At 41.1% G+C, this 20642-nt stretch overlaps 1 protein-coding gene across 2 annotated transcripts in view; it reads left to right on the top strand.

Annotated features, from left to right (window-relative positions):
• NR5A2 (nuclear receptor subfamily 5 group A member 2) overlaps positions 1–20642 on the top strand; it is a 124280-nt gene that overhangs the window by 68653 nt on the left and 34985 nt on the right. For both annotated transcript variants that reach the window (XM_075002452.1, XM_075002451.1), the window contains exon 6: positions 4427–4574. In XM_075002452.1, coding sequence (XP_074858553.1) covers positions 4427–4574 — 148 coding nt within the window. The remainder of the gene's footprint in view (positions 1–4426; positions 4575–20642) is intronic.

The raw sequence follows: 20642 nt of genomic DNA, 5'->3' as shown, positions 1-20642 counted from the left end.
TACTTTAGTGCTTGTCTGTATACAATAGATCACGTGGTGTGCCCTGGATGGAAGCTGGAGGCATGTAGATAAGCATAGTGGTCCATGGGTTTCTGGTATAGAGTGGTGTTTATGTGGCCATCACTTATTCACACAGTAGTGTCCAGGAAGTAGATCTCTTGTGTGGACTGGTTTCGGCTGAGGTTGATGGTAGGCTGGAAACTGTTGAAATCACTGTGGAATTCTTCAAGAACCTCTTTCCCAAGGGTCCAGATGATGAAGCAGGAGTATTGCTGGCCTTCTGGAGGGTGTAGCGTGTCTCCTGTTCAGACCAGTTTTGTTCTGCTGTGCAGTGCGAGGGAAGAAGAGCCCTTTATCCTAATCTACAATTAAGTGTACTACCAAGAATGCCACAAGAGGCTCTAGCAAACCCCATTCTCCAGATGGCTTGTAACATCCAGGATAAGATTCCACTAACCATGGGGTGGAGGCAGACCCCCAATTTTATGGGTATCACAAGTCTGTTCTGATGTTGGAGTCTTGTGATAGTAACGATCTATATCCTAATTTTTCTCCTCAGAGCATATTCTGGAGTATCTGAGTGCCTGGTGGTAGATAACAAATTGTTTGGTGTATTTAGGTAGTAACTAGGATCTGGATTTTTCGTCTGAAGAAGTGGGTTTTACCCACAAAAGCCAATGAAGTGGGTTTTCCCGAATAAATTTGTTAGTCTGTATGGTGCTCTAGGGCTGCTTGTTATTTGTGAAACTACATATTAACATGGCTACCCCCTGGATCTGTGATGAAGTTGTAGGCATCCATGAGTGTCTGGTATTTAGCTGCTTTAATATAGAAATAAACACAATTCTGCCCATATACCTCTAGTTATGTGCATGCAAACAGACAAGGCAGATAGAACTGCATGATGTTCAACATGAACACTTTTTTTCAGGATGGACATTAACTGAGGCTTTTTCATGCACAGTTGACTTTATATAAACTGATTGACACCTTTGGGGGTCGTCTTTCCACTGACTCATAATTTTTCTCACTCCTGAAAAAGGCTTCTGCACACCCAGTATTCTCTAGTTAAAGCTGAAAATTCAACTCATCATATTTACACAATAAAAAAAAATCCATTCTGCCTTGTTTTTAATTGCAAATCCTCCTCAAGGGACCAATTCTCCTGCTTAGGAGGCAGCCCTGTGCCTTCTACTAGAGAACCAAGTGCAGTCAATTATGGTAATGAAATGTCAATAAATATAAAAATTTAATACCGTCTGCTCTTGGTGAGTGGCAGGTGAGGACTTGCCTCCCAGACAAATTTGCTGGTGCTGCAAATATTAAATGCACCTGAAAGAGTAGTTGGTTGCCTGAGAGCTCTCCAGTAGAGGGAAGGTGGGACGTTCAGACACCTATTGCGTTTTTCCATTAGATATAATCACATCAGTAAAGCCAGTGATGTTCTCGAAATCCATCTAACTATCTTAACTTATTATTATGAAGTGAAGATCATATTTACACCCATGCAAATTCTGAAATTGGTGCAGCACTGAGGGATTTTTTTCCCCTAACAAAACAATATGACTATAAAAGGGAAAATTACATTGTGAATGAGATGATTTTGCTGTGAAGAATTTCACAGCAATAAGTAAATAGTATTATATTATTACTACAACATTACTGTTCTGACAGATATGTTAACAATGTAATTTTTATTTACTGAAACATGTATTTTGGTAATTAAGGTGGTTGCAAGTCTGAGGCCTGGTCTACACTAGGGATCAAAATCAATCCCAGATATGCAATTCTAGCCATGCCATGAGCAGAGAATCAACATATCAGGATCAACTTTGTACCCTGGTGTGGATTAGGGCTCTTCGGGCTCACACCAAAGTCCCTTACTTCATGTGGCAGCATGAAGTACCAGGGTCAACAGCCGAGCCCAAAAAGATTGATTTTTGCCGTGTCTTCACTGACACAGCAAAATCAAACTCGGATGGATCAATCATAGTGTGTTGAACCCGCAGTAAGTATAGACATACCCTGAGACTCCTGTGCTCCAAATCCTGGCTTTATCACTAAGATTGCTTCTATTCTCCCATGCTCCCACTGGAAGTGGCATGGTAATAAGGCAATTCAAAGCAGGCTACTGAGGCGCTAACATGCATATTCAGCACCTCATTAGCATAATGGCAGCTTCCTGAATTTCAAAGTACAGACTTCAAATTGCAGATCGATAGTATAAATGTGGCCAGCTTTGAAGTTAGCACCCCACTTGGACATTCCCTTTGTCCCACAGAACTAGATCAGAGTAAGGGAATGTCGAAGTGGGGCGCTTATTTCGAAGCTGCCCATATCTAACAATTAAACACCTTAATATTTCATGACATTTGAATATTGCCATCTATAGGATGTTAACCAGTATGTAAGTACTAATTATTATTACAGGTAGAATGCATAATAGTGCCTGTAGTAAAGAATGTCATGGGGGGGGTTGGAGTTTTGGTTTGTTTTGGGGGTTTTTTGGGTTTTTTTAAGTTTAAGCCTAATGAGTTTAGCAGTAAAGAAAGTTTAAAAAAACATTTTTTTAAATAGACTTTTTCTTTTAAACAGCTCTAATCCATGATGCTGAAATTTGAAATTTATCAGGGAAAATGTCTCCCTCTTACAGATAAGCAGGCAGGTAAAAGTTGGGCTGTTTGAAAGCTGTGTGTTTTTTAAAAAAGTGCTTTGTGTGCGCACACCATGTTTTGTAATTCAGTGGATGAATTCCAACATTTGATTGTTTGCATATGTGAGGTTAACTTAGGAAAACTCATAGGCAGTCCTGGCTCTGCCACACAGTAAATGGGCTACATACCAATGAAGGCAAACCCCGTACTAGTCCTGCTTTCCTCCCTCGATAGAGAAGTCTTCTACGTTTGTTGCAGCAGTCAGATGGCATGTGGTGGATGAGGCTGCAGTCCGTAGCACTCCTGTTTCACTCATCTGAGAGGAAATAATGGCCATTAGAATTCACTAAAGCAATGGCACTTCATTGGATTTGCAGAGGTTGAGAGGGATAGAAACCACTCCCCTGGCCCTGGGAATATCCGTGGGACTACACTCAGAGCTACAGCTTATGGGCTGTAAGTGAAGCTACTGCCCCTCACTCTGCTATTCATGGTGGTTGCCAGAGGCTGCACTGCTTCTCTCAAAGACCTACACTACTCACCTCTGGATCAGTGTACTCTGTGCATACTCAGTAGCACACTTTGTTAGTACACAACAGGAGCAAAGACCACCCTACGAGGTGCCTCTACCAGTGCCCTCCAAGTAAGGATACCACCATGTTTCCTTAGTACAAATAGCCTCGTACATAACCTTTGCCAAAGGGTAAATGTCACTCAGTTACGGTGAAACGCTTTCAAAGTGGAGGGTGGATTTCATCTTATAATAAATAATAATAATTAGTCCCTATATAGCCTTTCTCACGCATAGCTTTCAAAGTGCCTTCTATTGCACATCCTTTTTTTAAAGTATGGGCTTTTGTTGTAGAAGAAAACAAGTTGGGCAAGATTCTGTCCTCATTTACATCTGAGCAGCAGAACAGAAGGGAAGGAGAGAAATGAGGGCCAGATATAATTTTTTATCATTTAAGTACTGTGGTGAAAGCCTGGACTTAAATTTCCATTTAATTGAATGGAGCCAGGATTTTCACATTCCAGTTCATAACGGCACAAAGTGTTCCTGGTCAGGGATCAGATATACACTGTATATACACTATGAAAAGATGGTCCCGGCCAAAAGGGTTTTACAAATACAATCTAGGTATAGTGTGAGGCAAGGGCTACACTAAGAGTTAAAATCAGTTTTTCATATGTAAATCCAGCTATGAGAATAGTGTAGCTGGAGTCAACTTACTTAAATTCAATTTTTACCACCATGTACACAGTGGGAAGTTGATGGGAATAACTCTCCTGATGATGTCCCTTCCCCTCTTGACTGCTTAGAGTACTGGGGTAGACAGCTGTCTCATAACAGTTCAATTTAGTGTGTCTTCACTAGCTGCACTAAATTAAATCTCAGAAGATCAACCACTAGTGTGTCAATCTTCCCGTAAGTATAGACATACCTTTGGAGACAACAGTTGAATACAGAAAGAGATGGGGGACATAGTTTTGATAATATGTTGTGGTCATATCAAAAATATTTTGCCATTTAATTTAGCAAAAGCCAGTATTTAAAAGCATTGTCACATGCTTTGCACCAATAACATCTGAAAAGTACAATACTGCGCAAAAATGCGTTTTTAAAGAAAATGTTTTTACTTTGTCTCCATAATTATTTTGCGATTAAAGTATCTCACTGGCATATCTCACTGGCATAACATTTCTTGAGACTCTCCATGTGGTGACAGTATCTGGCAATGATACTAAGACAGAAATGTGATCTTCTTTTACAGGTGGATTATTCAGTAATAGCATCTCAAGCAGGGGCCACCCTCAACAACCTTATGAGCCATGCGCAGGAGCTAGTAGCCAAGCTGCGTTCCCTTCAGTTTGATCTACGAGAGTTTGTGTGTCTCAAATTCTTGGTGCTCTTTAGTTTAGGTAGGTAAATCCTGTTACTTGTGCATTGTATGATATTGATTTCTATTAATTGAAAATCTTCAGCTTTAAGTTTTTTATTTTTTCTCTAAAAGTGAAGTAAGGTTTTGAAACATATTTTATAATGTTCACATTAACCTGGAAATTGTTTGTGAGTTATCACTTTTAGGGAAATGCCAGAGAATGTAAAATGTATTTACAAAACAGTGTTTGTGGAAATGACTCTATGGGATTTTATTAAGTTATGATGTGCTTTCAATGTGTACTTTAACATCCTATGAGATTTTAAACGAGGGATTTAGTGTTCTACTAAATTCTAAAGGAGAGTTAACAAAACCTACAGAAAGGCTAATTCTTTAAGAGTTGGAGAGGTAGTAATGTTGAAATATACATGTCTTTTGGAACTGTGTGCGTAGTAAGAACACACAGTCTTGTTAACATTTTGGTGTCACTACTGTACTGCATAAATCAACAAGGTAACTAATAGTTTTTAAAAACACAATGAAAGGAACTATTACAGTGAAAATAAATGATAGTCATTTTATGAAAGATCTATCCAGGAAATAGACTTTAAAGAGGAGATTATTTTGTACTAGTGGAAAGGCCTTTGAATGGAAAAGATACCTATGCAAGACAAATTAGTTAAATCAGTGCTCCCGATGAATCAGTCAAGAAAAATTACTATTGCCAGGAATAAAAAAGGGATTAGGGAGATGGATTCTTATTGATTTCAGGAGGCCAGATTTTTCTCCCTGTCTTCTGCTTTACATTTGCATTTTGTTGACTTAATAAAGCCAACAAATGAAGTTTTGACACGTGAATTTATTGTATGTTGAAGGAGGAGATTTGAAAAATATAAATAGAGCCCGATCAGACCATCCCTCTACAGACAAAAATTCCATTTATAACAAAGGCTATTTTATCCAAATAGAAGTTGCTGAATTGAACCAAATGGAACAAAAACAAAAAACAAAAAAATAAGTATTGAAATTTTCTGAATTTTTTTTCTTTAATTTCAAGTTACAAGCTCTTTTGCAAAGGAATAAAACTTTAAATATAAAGAATATTTCAGCATGCTTGTCAGTAAACTTTCTGAGTGAAAAGATTGGGCAGTCACGTAAAAATGAGAGCTACATCTTAATGTTCAAAATTGTCTCGTCGTGCCCTGTGTTCTTGGATGTGCCTTACAACATTTGTTGAACGCTTAAGTGTTTGTAAAAAGGAACTCATTTTAAGTATAGGCATTGTAAAGAAGAAAGAATAATTTATGACACAGAGGCTGCATCCACACTGGCCCCTCCCTTTCAAAAGGGGCATGCAAACATGGCATTTCAAAAATGCAATGAGGTATGAGTTTGAATATTCAGCACCTCATTTGCATAACGGCCACCACTCACATTCCAAAAGTGCTGCTTTCGAAACGCAAAATAACTGTATAGATGGGGTTCCTTTGAAAGGAAGCCCTGCTTTTGAAATCACCCTTCTTCCTGAAAAAAATTTTGAAGAAGGGTGCTTTTGAAAGTGGGACTTCCTTTGGAAGGAATCCCATCTACAGGGCTATTTTGCATATCAAAAGCAGCACTGTCGGAATGCAAGTGGCTGGCATTACGCAAATGAGGTGCTGAATATGCAAAGTCATACCTCAGTTACATTTTTGAAATGCCATGTTTGCATGCCCCTTTTGAAAGGGAGGGGCCAGTGTAGATGCAGCCATAACGTGTATTGAAATAACCTAATGAAAAACCTGAAGATGACATAATTGGCAGACCGGCTGGGTGACTTCAAGGCTTGTACATTCTCAATCCCAAGAATACATGAAGTGTAACATGTCCACTGAGCACAACACACGAACAGTCTATATTTGGAGATCTGTCTCTTCCCGTATGCTAAGCTCAGAAGGAAAAGACGATGCTTCTTGGCGAGAATAGCATTGTCTTATGAATTAACTTGGTATAAGGCAAGGCATCTATTTCCTTAATTCTGGGGAAGTCTATTTTTGCAGTCATTAGTGCATAGAAAAATCTGAGAGACTTGTAGCTTTTCCCTGATAAATGTTTAGAGAAACTCATCTCACTTCAGTGGTATTTTAAATTAGCTGAATAAATGAATTGCATCTGGAAAACACTCACGTTTACTTTAAGTGATTTTTATGTCTGACTACTATCATAAGCTCTTCAAGTACTTTCCATTCAGTGTGTAATTATTCTGCTCTCTGCCCTTCTATTTTGGCTCTTGGCCTGATTCTGCAAGGTTGAAAGTACAAAGCATCATGAATTGGTGCCCAGCCCTTTGCAGAGACAGAAGGCCTGACTTTCCCTTGTCCTAGTGTTAGTTTGGCCTCATAAATCCAGGGTTATGAGTTCAGTCTTTGAGGGGGTGCCTTTCAAGGGTCTGGGGCAGGTTAGTGTTAAAAAAAAATCTTTGAGGGATGGTGCTGGGTCCTGCTCTGAGCGCAGCCTGCTCTTGAGGTCCCTTCCAGCTCTATGAAATATGTCAATTCTGGGTCAATTCTGCAGAAATCAAAGGAATTATATGTTAATATGGGATATCTGACAGCAGTACAGTGCAGCTGATAACAAATTAACTCACAGGGCCAAATTCAGTCCTAGCACAGCCAAGTGCAGCAGAATCAACTTCAGTGGAATCATACTTAACTTCATGATTTAATTTGGCCCAATGTTCAAAACTAGGTATTTCCTTCTATGTGTAAAATGTAACTACATTCATAATCATCATCATCATCCTAGGAAGTTTCCACTTGATCCACAGAACTAAAGAAGAAATCTTAAGGAGAATTATGAGATGACTAATATAGTAAGGAGCAAGGTCCTTTCTAGCAAAGCATCTAGGCACATATTTAACTTCAAACAGATGAATAATCCCTCTGAAGTTAATGATACTGCTCTCAGGGTTAAAATCAAATGAGAGTTTAAGGGTCATGTTTTTGAAGGTATTTAGACACCTAAAGATGCAGATAATTGCCAAGTGGAATTTTCACCACACCCATCGACACCTTTAGTTGCCTAAACACTTTATAAAATCCAGCCCTAAGTGATTTGCCTGCAAAGCATCATTCAAATTAGCAATTTTTAAAATCAGTGGTCCTAGAATTAATAGTTACATGACTAGCCCATCAAATATGAACTATGAGGAAGCTCTTCAGAAAGCAGAAAGAAGTACTATAGCCTTTCAGCCTAGAGGTAAATAACATGCAGTAAAACAGCAATCTTTGTTTTAAACTCATCCCCAGATGCAGGATTTTCTGATGCAACAGGCAAGATGAGCTGTATTTCCTTAAAATTCTTTCTTAAAATAACAACATGTAACACGTAGTCATGTAGCACAGACTAACCAATGTATGAAATTTCCTGGGTAAAACCCACTTTTTCACTTATTGGGTCCTGTCCACAAAAACTCATTGCCTAATACATTTGTTAGTATTTAAGGTGCTACAGGCTGCTTGTTATTTGTGAAGCTACAGACTAACAAATCTACCCCTCTGATAGTAATAACATGGTGAGCCATTTTTTATCTCTACTGAAGTTAGTATGGTTTGTCATTTACTTTAGCAGAAACAGGCTCTACTGGCTGATTTTCAAATAATGTTTTTGAAACTAATCTGTTATTTTAGTGTCAAAATGGCAGCTGACTTCTTTTGAAAGTATGTTTTTATCAGAGAGGTAGCCATGTTAGTCTGTATCTGCAAAAAACAATGGGAAGTCCTGTGGCACCTTATAGACTAACAGATTTTTTGAAGCATAAGTTTTCCTGGGCAAAAACCCGCTTTGTCAGATGCACCTGAACTATCTTGTCTGTGACTTCACTAGATACAGTTTCCTTGGGGGCAAGGAATATGTCTTCCCTTTTGTTCACGAAGCACCATTCATATCATAACAGCAACAAAGGGTCCTGTGGCACCTTATAGACTAACAGAAGAGTTTTGAGCATGAGCTTTCGTGAGCACAGACTCACTTCATCAGATGCTGCTGATGTGATGTGAAGTGAGTCTGTGCTCACGACAGCTGATGCTCAAAACTTTTCTGTTAATCTATAAGGTGCCACAGGACCTTCGTTGCTGTTACAGATCCAGACTAACACGGCTATCCCTCCAATACTTGACATTCATATCATAGGCACTTAAGAAGTGATTAGCCAAGTAAACTAGTAATACAATTATATACTTAACAGGAAATCTTGGTCAGAAACTCAAAATCTCAGAGCATTCACAGTATTATTTCAACGTAAGGTTAAAGCAAATAAAGTGTACAATCTAAATTAGTGATCAGGACCCTTTTTGTGTGTGTCTATATTCACTGACACACCTCCCACCCCACAAGTATGTATATTGCCACCCAGCTCTGAAATGCAGAGCCATGGATACTGGCTGGGTCACCCAGCTCTGCAGTGGAGAGCCGGGGCTGCTGGCTGGGCCCCCAGCTCTGCAGTGGAGAGCTGCACCAGCAACAGCACAGAAGTGAGGCAGTCTGAAAACTGCATTACTGTTAATATAACTTTTCACACAGACTTAGCACCCCCTTGCCACCATTACGTCTGCACTGCTACTGCTATCCTGGGGCTGACAGCTAGAGCCCCATTGCCTCTAGATGAGGGACTGGTGAGGAGGTGGGGGAAGAGAACCTGAGTTGCCTCCCAGTGAAGGATTGAGTGGGAGGGGAGAGGAAGGAGATCTCAAGGCTACATCTGCTCCACAGCAATCTTTCTAAAGAATAGTAACAGAGAGGAAGCTGTTTTTGCTATTTTGCTAGTCTTTAAAGTGCTACTTGACTGCTTTTTCTTTCTAAAGAAGTACTTTCAGAAGATCTCTTCTGAATTTTTTTTTCGAAAGAGCACATCCACACAGAAAAAAGTGGATTAAAATAATTTATCTGCTCTTTCAATAGAGTACATCCACACAGCCCCCACTCTTTCAAAAGAATGGGCTGGCGATCAAAAAATCTGGCGCCGGGGTACTGCTCTTTCAGAAAAAGGGCCCCCAGAGCATGTAGACGTGTTTTTTAATGAAAGAATCTTTTGGAAAAAGGCACTCTTTCTCTTATGGGAGAGGAAGAGGACCACCAGGAAAAGTGCTGCATTCTTTCAGTTTCAGATTGAAAGAGCACATTTTGTGTGTAGATATTCCACGTGTTCTTTCAAAGAAGGCCCTTTTTTTCAAAAGAACTTGCTAGTGTAGACACAGCCCAATTGTCCCATTCTCTGCCACAACTCGGTCAAATCTCACCAAAGAATAACTAAATTGTTACCTGTTTAACAATAATACCTGTCCACCAACAGAGAAATTATTCCAGAGACTGACATAATGTAACAGTCCCACTTTTGCGTGTGCTATGTGGGACTGATCCTGCTCCCATTAAAGGCAATTTTTGACTGCTGTCAGACCAAGACCACTCTCTGTGAGCCTTTTATGGAAAACAAACATGGAATTTTGTCAAGTAGCACTTTAAAGACTAACAAAATAATTTATTAGGTGAGCTTTTGTGGGACAGACCCACTTCTTCAGACCACAGCCATACCAGAACAGACTCAATATTTAAGGCACAGAGAACCAAAAACAGTAATCAAAGTTGACAAATCAGAAAAAAATTATCAAGGTGACCAAATCAGAGATCAGAGGGGCGGGGCGGGGGAGTCAAGAATTAGATTAAGCCAAAGAGCCCCTTTGCCATATATGCCAAAGAGCCCCTATAATGCCCCAGAAAATTTGCATCCCGGTTCAAACCACGTGTTAATGTGTTCAATTTGAATATGAAAGAGAGTTCAGCAGTTTCTCTTTTCAAAGCAGACTGAAAATTCTTCTTCAATAAGATGCAAACTCTCAACTGCGGAGAGTTAATTGCGGAGTTATTAACAGTGGTTTGTAACCTATCCTTTAAATCCACTTTGGTACCAAATGACTGGAAGACGGCCAATATAACGCCAATATTTAAAAAAGGCTCTAGAGGAGACCCTGGCAATTATAGACCAATAAGTTTAACATCAGTACCAGGCAAATTAGTAGAAACACTAGTAAAGAATAAAATTGCAAGGCACGTAGAAGAGCACGAGTTGTTGGGCAAAAGTCAGCATGGTTTCTGCAGAGGGAAGTCGTGTCTAACTAATCTATTAGAATTCTTTGAAGGGGTTAATAAACATGCGGACACGGGGCACCCAGTGGACATAATATACCTAGATTTCCAGAAAGCCTTTGACACGGTCCCACACCAAAGGCTTTTATGTAAATTAGGTGATCATGGGATAGGAGGAAAGATCCTTTCATGGATCGGGAATTGGTTAAAAGACAGAAAACAAAGGGTGGGAATAAATGGTAAATTTTCACAATGGAGGAGGGTAACTAGTGGTGTTCCCCAGGGGTCAGTCCTGGGACCGATCCTGTTCAACTTGTTCATCAATGATCTAGAAAATGAGGTAAGCAGTGAGGTGGCAAAGTTTGCAAATGACACCAAGTTGTTCAGGACAGTCAAAACCAAAACAGATTGTGAAGAACTACAAAAAGATCTCAGCAAACTGAGTGATTGGGCAGCAAAATGGCAAATGAAATTTAATGTGGGTAAGTGTAAGGTAATGCACATTGGAAAAAATAACCCAAATTACACGTACTACATGATGGAGTCAAATTTAGCTACGACAGATCAGGAAAGGGATCTTGGAGTTATAGTGGATAGTTCTCTGAAGACATCCACGCAGTGTGCAGCGGCAGTTAGTAAGGCAAATAGGATGTTAGGAATTATTAAAAAAGGGATCGATAATAAGACAAAAGGTATCATACTTCCCCTATATAAAACTATGGTACGCCCACATCTTGAGTACTGTGTGCAGATGTGGTCTCCTCACCTCAAAAAAGATATATTGGCATTAGAAAAGGTTCAGAAAAGGGCGACTAAGATGATTAGGGGCTTGGAACGGGTCCCATATGGGGAGAGGCTAGAGAGACTGGGACTTTTCAGGTTGGAAAAGAGGCGATTGAGGGGCGATATGATAGAGGTATATAAAATCATGAATGATGTGGAGAAAGTGAATATAGAAAAATTATTTACCTTTTCCCATAATACAAGAACTAGGGGACACCAAATGAAATTGATGGGTAGTAGATTCAAAACTAATAAAAGGAAATTTTTCTTCACACAGCGCACAGTCAACCTGTGGAACTCCTTGCCCGAGGAGGCTGTGAAGGCCAGGACTCTATTAGGGTTTAAAAAAGAGCTTGATAAATTTTTGCAGGTTAGGTCCATAAATGGCTATTAGCCAGGGATAAAGTATGGTGCCCTAGCCTTCAGAACAAGGGCAGGAGATGGATGGCAGGAGATAAATCACTTGATCATTGTCTTCTGTTCTCCTTCTCTGGGGCACCTGGCATTGGCCACCGTCGGCAGATGGGATACTGGGCTGGATGGACCTTTGGTCTGACCCAGTATGGCCATTCTTATGTTCTTATGTTCTTATGTAACTGATTAACAGAATGTCCCACTCCATTAAAACGTAGACTAACTGATTTGTGGATCAGGAATGTTTTGATGTCTGTTTTGTGCCCATTAACTCTTTGTCTGAGAGAGTGTGAAGTCTGTCCAATATACAAAGCATCTGGGCATTGTTGGCATATGATGGCATATATGATGTTAGTTGAGGAACATGAGAATGTGCCCGTGATTCTGTGAATAACCTGGTTAGGTCCAGTGATGGTGTCGCCAGAATAGATATGTGGACAAAGCTGGCAGTGGGCTTTGTTGCAAGGAAAAGTAATTTTCAGTCTGCTTTGGAAATAGAGACTGCTGGACTCTCTTTCATATTCAAATCCAACACATTAACACATGGTTTGAACCGGGACGCAAGTTTTTGGCTAGCGTAGACACGGCCTACATGTTTTAATTTCCTAATATGTAATTCCCCAGAATATTTCTACTTAAGAGTTCCTGATTCATCAAAGTGCTTAAGAGTGCTCAGCATGTCTTGCACATCCAGTTCAGTATCTTACAGGATCAAGTCTCTAATGCTTTAACATCCCATACAGGCATTTTCCATCTCCAAACTCCAGACCTACGTAGAAAAGTAGCCAATAGTACTAATTGCTTATTGTACTTTCAGCTCTCTAACACCCACCCCTCAAAAATTATTACCTAAATAAAATAATCAGCTCTTACTGAAACAGTTATCAATTCCCTCGACAAAAATCAGACATCTAAAATAGTTAAAATACTAGCACAGACTGTTTAATAATAACAATTAATATAAAAAGCGCTACAAACATATGAATTACTTTCATATCCAGCCATATCAAAAATATTCCTGTTCACATACACATATGACCAGAAAAGTGCATGCTTTTTAGCAGCAAAATAGCATCACTACCTTGCTGTTTCACTAACTAATACTAAAATTCTACAAACCTAAAGCATGATTAGATAAACACAGCATATTTTTGGTTAAATTCTCCCTACCTTGAAGCCAGCAGGCATTTTGCTTCTGACTTTAGTGAGGCCAGAATTTTACAAGTTGGCTCTAAATTAGGTCCTCTAGAAGAGAAAAGAGTTCAGATTAATTTTCTGTTAACTAAATAACTAATTAAATTTAGATGAACATTTTAACAAATAGGTAGGTCTCTCATTGGGATATTTTCTATCATCTTTAGTTTTCAGGTGCAACAGACCTTTATTGTGGTACAGTATTTTGAGAGTTAATTGATTTGCACTGAAATCCTGCCCTTGGTTTCTCTTTACCAAAACTTCCTATTCATCTTGCTAGCTTTCATCATTAGAACTCAGCAAGAATTTATCAGCACTTCCATCAGAACAGTTTGTAAAGTGAAATGCCAATAGGAAGAAAGTTAGACATCATTTGACCCATGTCCAGTCACTTGTCTGTCTGCCGAGCTTAATGCTAGATTAGTCAGCAACTGACTGGTACTCCTCTCATCACTGTCAGAACACAGATAAATGTACTTCATTTAAGAAATGAAGGCTTTATCAATGGACAAATAATTGCAGAGCAACTATTGATCTTGCATCTCACTTAACATGAGGCAACAGGGACTGGTAGAAACAGTAAACATTTAATCATTAAGTACAGCAAACAATGGGCTATTAAACAAAGCAAAGAAAACCTTAATTTTCAAAAAGGCCGCAATTTCACATGGAGAGACAATTGTGATTTGCTTTCACAGTTCAATATAACTTGATGTTATATGGTCCATTAGGGATGTGCCCGTTCATTGCTAGATATGGAAAGCACACAGAGAAACCTGTGCAGCAACACTTTTCACTTGATTCCAAGAACTCAGCAGCAGCCTGAAGATGGAAGAACATTTTATTATTAATTATTACTATTATTTACTTACATAGCATCAACATGTTGCTGGGTGATTTACAAACAAGGCATGGTCCCTTGTTCCAAAGAGCTTACAACCTAAACAGCCAAAGGCTAGGGGAAAGCATGCAGCAACAAATAGTAGTGCTCAGGCTTTATGCGTCACATGTATCTTGTCACTTCCACATTTTTTCGGCAGGTTTATTTTTTATCACAGGGTAAGTTGGCCCCTGCTTGGGTGGGGAACATGTATGGAAGCAGTATGTTTTAAACAGAGCTGTGAAGAAGACATATTGACTGGTTTATGGTGGAGTTGCAAAGTTTCTGGATGCCCAAATCTGGCGAGTGGAAGATGGGAACAAAGGGTCAGTGATTTATGTGGCTCGAGCAGGACACAGGGGCCTGAGGAGGGAACAGAAGAGGGAGATTGCTGAACAGATGCTAATTAGTGAAGAAGTATATGATCCTCAGTTCGTTACCACACAGAGACAACAAAACAAATATCATTACAGCTGCCTCCTCAAGAGACTCATCTGCATATGTAACATACCTGGACCCAGCCACTTGCTTTGGACTGCTATTGGGTTCATTAAACACACAGTTCACAAAATCTGAAAACATGAAATAAGAGAAGAAGAGATTCGGTCACACAAAGCCATTCCCCAACGTCTGATTTCCAGTTCACGTGTACAAGTTACGTAAGACTTTCTGTGACTCTGTTTCACCCTCTGTAAAATAGGAACAACAGTAATTTTTTTAATTTCCAGGTCTTTTGTGAGGCTCACAGATACTGCTGGCTTTCATTTACATAGCATGTCTCATTCAAGGATCTCAAAGCAGGTGCTACAAGGTAGAAGTGAAGTACAAGTTGGAGCACTATGGTCCAAACTTCTATCATCCAGCAACATCTGTGGTCCAGCATCCCCATGGGCAAGACCATCCTGAGAGATAGGCGGGACCTGGGGCAACCCCTCCCCCACTGCCCCAGGTGCAGGGCCCTGGCAACTCCCCACTCCTGCATTACAGGCTCTGCCCCCCACCCTGCCCTCTCCCCGCTTCCCTGACCAGCCTGGGAATTACCTGGTGCAGGGTGCAGAAGTGGACAGAATGAGCAGCAGCAGAGAGTCATCTTTTCCTCTCGCCTGCCCCTGCTCTCGCCACATGGTGCGAGGGGCAGCCTCCTCCACTCTGCTGTGCCCTCCTGGCCTGCTGAGCCCTGCTTCTCCACGGGCAGCGGGGAGCATAGGCCCACCTGCTGCTGCCACACAGAAGTGGGGCTCAGCAAGCAGGGGGGCCGCAGCAGAGCAGAGTGGAGCAGGCCACTGCTCATGCCGCATGGTGACGGCGGGTGGAGGGATGTGACCCACAGCAGCTGCTTCCGCCACCTGCCCTTGCCCCAAGTAATCTTCCCCTGTCCTGTCCATACGACAGCTGGTCTGGCTGCCAAGGGGCCCCCAAAAGCATACAGCCATGGATGGCTGCCCCCCTCATCCTATAGATATATGGGTACACCCAAGCTGGACCACTCCTGGGGGAAAGCCAGGCCCCAGGCTCAGCAACTGTTCCCCACCCTCCCAGAGGTCTGTGTAGAACTCACTGGTGTGCTCAGTCTCAGAGAGGAAGTGAGGGGCCGGAGCAGGGATTGGTGGCAGGGACACTCGTGGGAAGAGGCAGGGTGGCTGCAGTGGCAGATTGCTGCCCTGTAACCAGCAGAAGGGACTGGAGCACAGCCGTGGGGCTTGGTATACTTCTGTGGGGCTGCACTCCTGGTCCCCAGCCATTTGTGCTCCACAACCACTCTGCCTCTTCCCTTCCCTAAGCCTCACTCAGTCAATGCTGACCCCTCTGCTGCTGCCAGAGCAGAGCCCCTATCACCTCCCCACCCCCTCCATGGTCTGGCAAATTCCCTGGCTCAAACCAGTCAGGTCCCAAGGGTGCCAGGTCAGGGAGGTACAACCTGTATACTGTGGGACAAATTCTGCCTCCAGAAGCCAATTCAGACCTCTAATTGTGTTGAATAAGAGCTGATGGCACACTTGCATGCAGAGAGAATTATAACCTTAAAAATTCTTGATTCTTATTGAAAGTAGCAGACAGTACTCATGGTTTAATTTAATCCTATTCAGAATGAGCACTATGGTCACTCCAGACTAATTGATTTGCTTTTGACAGCTTGTAAAATACATACCTCCTTGTAACTCGTCTAATACTATGATCGTTTTTAGTGATACCCATTGGATGTCTTTGTAACATATTCATCATATACTGTTACCAGAGTGCAATAGAAAAATGGTATCTCCTAGACTCAGACAAGCCCGAGTAATATCCTGCAGTTCTTAGGCAGCCACAGCTTTTAATTTCCCACATATGATAATCTAATTTAGAAAAAATACTTAAGATGTACTTGTCAAATGAGTGCACATAGTTTGATCCCAATGTCTAACTAATGTAGGCATCTGAGGATAATACCTGCAAACAACCACTTCCTTAAATTTATGTAATCATTTGGAATTCAGAAAGGATTGATTAGCATTCAGGAGATGTGACTGTTCAATATTTATACTACAGAGACTTGGCAGAAGCAAATAATTGTACATAAAGCTGATGCTTGTCTTAATTAAACACTGTATAATAGGTGATGGGGTTTTCTTTCTTTCTGATAAACAAAGCAGATGAGCAATGGGCAGACATTAACTCATTTTGAAGTTTACAGTTTAAACCTAATCAATATGTATTTATATCAAGGGAAGGAATAAATTTCATTTATTGCAAGATTGCAGACAGCTGCAATAGCTTAAAAATTCCACGCATTTAGGTATATTTTCTCAAACAGTAGTTTGACAATGTATTTATCCTGTGTGATAGTTGTTACATTAATAATGTTGCTCACCTAACTGATGGTATTTCACATAGGTGACTTTTTGAAATGACCAAGGGGGAGTGGAGGGGGGTGCAATAAAGAACAGGTAATGTAAACTAAGAATGACTTGCACAAGCAAGGAGACGCCTTTAACATCATTGAGGTGGGTGCTTTATGTAGAATTGTTCCCCTTGTTTTGAGATAAAGATTTAGGCTTGCAAATATTTGTTATTGTGACCAAACTGAAGCCCAGAAGATTATTCGCATTTTTGGGATCAAGCTGTAAATTGCCCTGGTGCGTTAGCTAACAAATTTTTTTAGGCAGGTCATACTAAGGAGGTGCAAATTTTAACAGTGATGGTAGTTAACTGTGGAACTGTCACCTACAAACATAGTGGATTCTCTGGCTATGTCTATACCAGACACAGAAGTCAGCCTTGTCTATGCTCAGTTAACTTGTCTGTCTCAACAGGGGAAGGTCGCTGGGAGAGTTTCTCCCTTCGACCTTCCTTATTCCTTGCTTCTTGCGAGGAACACAGGGGTCGACTTTGACCCCTGAGAGCTCAACTTCATGCACGCACAAAATCAAACCCCAGAAGATCAACCCTGAGTGGGTCAATCTTCCGTGGTAGATTTTAGCCTGTCAGGTGAAGATTTTAAATCATGACTGGATGTGTTGCTAAAAGATGTGCTATAGTTTACACAGAAGTTATACGCTTGATGGAAGAATTATTTGGTTACATAGTTCTTTGACCTATGTTGGACTTAAGGTCAGACTAGATGATCATAATGGTCCTTTCTGGCATTAAACTCTATTAAAATACAGGTTTCTTTGAACTGGCTTGGCCCAATTTTATTTTAATTATGCAGATATTAGTGCATATATGTGTAGTTGTTTATGGTCAGTCATCAGGCTTACTGTCTGACCACTAGGTGGTGGAGACAGGGAGAACTTGCAGTATTTTAAAGAAGACTTATTGAAAGCACAAGAACAAACCATCCCAATGTGAGTAAGAAAAGGAAATATGGTAGGCAACCAGCTTGGTTTACCAGGGAAATCCTTGGTGAGCTTAAACTCAAAACGGATGCATAAGAAGTGGAAACGTGGACAGTTGATGAAGGAGGAGTATAAATATATTGCTGGACAATGTAGGAGAGTTATCAGGAAGGCGAAAGCACAATTGGAACTGCAGCTAGCAAGGAAAGTGAAGGGTAACAAGAAGGGTTTCTTTCTACAGGCTTGTTAACAATAACAGAGTGATCAGGGAGGGTGTGGGTCCCTTACTGGATGAGGGAGGTAACCTTTTGGCAGATGATGTGGGAAAAGCTGAAGTACTCAATTCTTTTTTGGCCTCTGTCTTCATGGACAAGGTTAGCTCCCACACAACTGCACTAGGCAATGCACAATGGGAAGGAGGTGGGCAGGTTAAGATCTATTTAGAAAAGCTAAACACACACAAATCCATGGATCCAGCTTTAATGCACACAAGGATACTGAGGGAATTGGCAAATATCATTGCAGAGCCTTTGGCCATTATCTTTGAAAACTTGTGGCAATCAGGACAGGTCCTGGATAACTGGAAAAAGGCAAATATAGTATCCATCTTTTAAAAAGAAAAGGACAATTCTAGGAAGTATAGACCAGTCAACCTTACCTCAGTCCCCAGAAAAATCCTCGAAGGAAGCCTCAAAGAATCCATTTGGAAGCATGTAGAAGAGCGGAAAGTGACCAGGAATAGTCAACATGGATTCACTAAGGGCTTGTCATGCCTGACCAGTCTGATTAGCTTCATGATGAGGTAACTGGCTCTGTGGATATGAGGAAGGTGGTGGACATGATATACCTTGACTTTAGCAAATCTTTTATATAGTCTTTCACAATATTTTGCTTGCAAGTTAAGGAAGTATGGGTTGGATAAATGGACTGTAAGGTGGATAGAAAGCTGGCTAGATTATTGGGACCAATGGGTAGTGCTCAACAGCTTTATATCTAGTTGGTGGTCACTTTCAAGTGGAGTGCCACAAGGATGGGTTCTAGGGCTGGTATTGCTCAACATCTTTATTAATGACCTGAATGAGGGGATGGATTGCACCCTCAGCAAATTTGCAGATGACACTAAACTAGGTTCACAGACAGATATGTTGGAGGGTAGGGATAGAGTCCAGAGTGACCTAGACAAATTGGAGGAGTGGGCAAAAAGAAATCTGATGAGGTTCAACAAGGACAAGTGTGGAGTGCTGAACATGGGATGGAAGAATCCCAAGCATTGTTACAGGATGGGGACCAACTGGCTAAGTAATAGTACAGCAGAAAAGGACCTGGGGATTACAGTGAATGAGAGGCTGGATATGAGCCACCAGTGTGTTTTTAGCCAAGAAGGCTAATAACATATTGGGGTGCATTAGGGGAAGCATTTCCAGCAGATATAGAGAAGTTGTTATTCCCCTCTATCTGGCACTGGTGAGGCCATATCTGGATTATTGCATCAAGTTCTGGGGCCCCCAGTATAGAAAGAACGTGAATGCATTGGAGCAGGTTCAGCCAAGGGCAATGAAAATGATTAGGGAACTGGAGCACACGACCCAGTTCCAGCAGATTGAGGCTGCATCTACACTTACCTGGAAAGTCGACAGCTGCTACGTGATTTTTTGGTATGTTAATTGTGTACCAAAAATCAACTTTGCAGCTTTTAACTACCGTGCCTGTCTTCACAGCAGAAGGTCGACAGGGGCACCCCCCGCCCCATTGACCTTCCTTAATCCGCATGACTCGCGAGGACTTCCAGGGTCGACACTGACCGCGGAATGCTGTGTCTTGCGTGCACAAAACAGTGTCCTGAAAGATCAAACCTAAGCAATCGCTCTTCCAGTGTTAGTGTAGATGTAGCCCTGGAGAAGTTATTTCCCTCTGTTTGGCACTGTTGAGGTCACATCTGGAGTATTGCATCTGAGTCCCCCCCCAAGTATACAAAGGATGTCGATGCATTGGAGAGGGTCTGGCAGAGGGCAATTAAAATGATTTGGGCACTGGAGCACATGACCTATGAGGAGAGGCTCAGGGATTTGGGCTTATTTAGTTTGCAGAAGCGAAGAGGGATGATTTCATAGCAGCCTTCAACTTCCTGAAAGCGGTGGGAGGTCTAAAGAGGGTGAAGAGATGCTGTTCACAATAGTGATGGAAGGCAAAACAAGGAGCAATGGTTTCAAGTTGGAGTGGGAGGTGTAGGATGGATATTAGGAAATGCTATCCTCAATATGAGGATGTTGAAGCCCTGGAATGTGTTACCTAGGGAGGTGGTAGAATCTCCATCCCCAGAGGTTTTTAAGTTCTGGCTTGCCAAAGTCCTGGCTGAGATGATGTAGTCGGGGTTGATCCTGCTTTGGGCAGAGGGCTGAACTAGATGACCTCCTGAAGTCCCTTCCAGCCCTAGGATTCCATGATTCTAACATTACAGGAGGTTGGGTGTCTGCTGATGCCGCTGCTGCTTTCTTTATCTTGAACCATTTGCCCAGACTGTCAGTTTGCAACTCAGAAAGGGATATTTCATGTACAGTTCTTGTTTCTTTTCTATTTCTTTGATTCTGACTGCTTTGGCTTTGAACACATTTAGGAGTAACTCATGTTTTCAGGGATTTTCCCAAGGAGATGAGTATCAGAAGAATTGTGTTTTATTCCTGATTGTCACAAATTCATAATGTGGCTTTGGACAATCACTCAAAATGATGACTCAGTCATCTTGTCTGGAAAGTGGAAATGATATCTACCCACCTTTATAAGTAATAATGGGATCCTTGATAAGTAATAATGGGCTCCTTGGATGAAAGATGTTATATAAAAGTGAAAGTATCAATCAAAATATCGTAATTTAAAATACGTAATGCCACTGTGACAGAGT

This window comes from Carettochelys insculpta, chromosome 9, assembly GCF_033958435.1.
Source record: "Carettochelys insculpta isolate YL-2023 chromosome 9, ASM3395843v1, whole genome shotgun sequence".
Classification (NCBI taxonomy): Eukaryota; Metazoa; Chordata; order Testudines; family Carettochelyidae; genus Carettochelys; species Carettochelys insculpta.
Note: the sequence above shows the minus strand (reverse complement) of the source record. Positions and strands in the feature narration are given on the sequence as shown.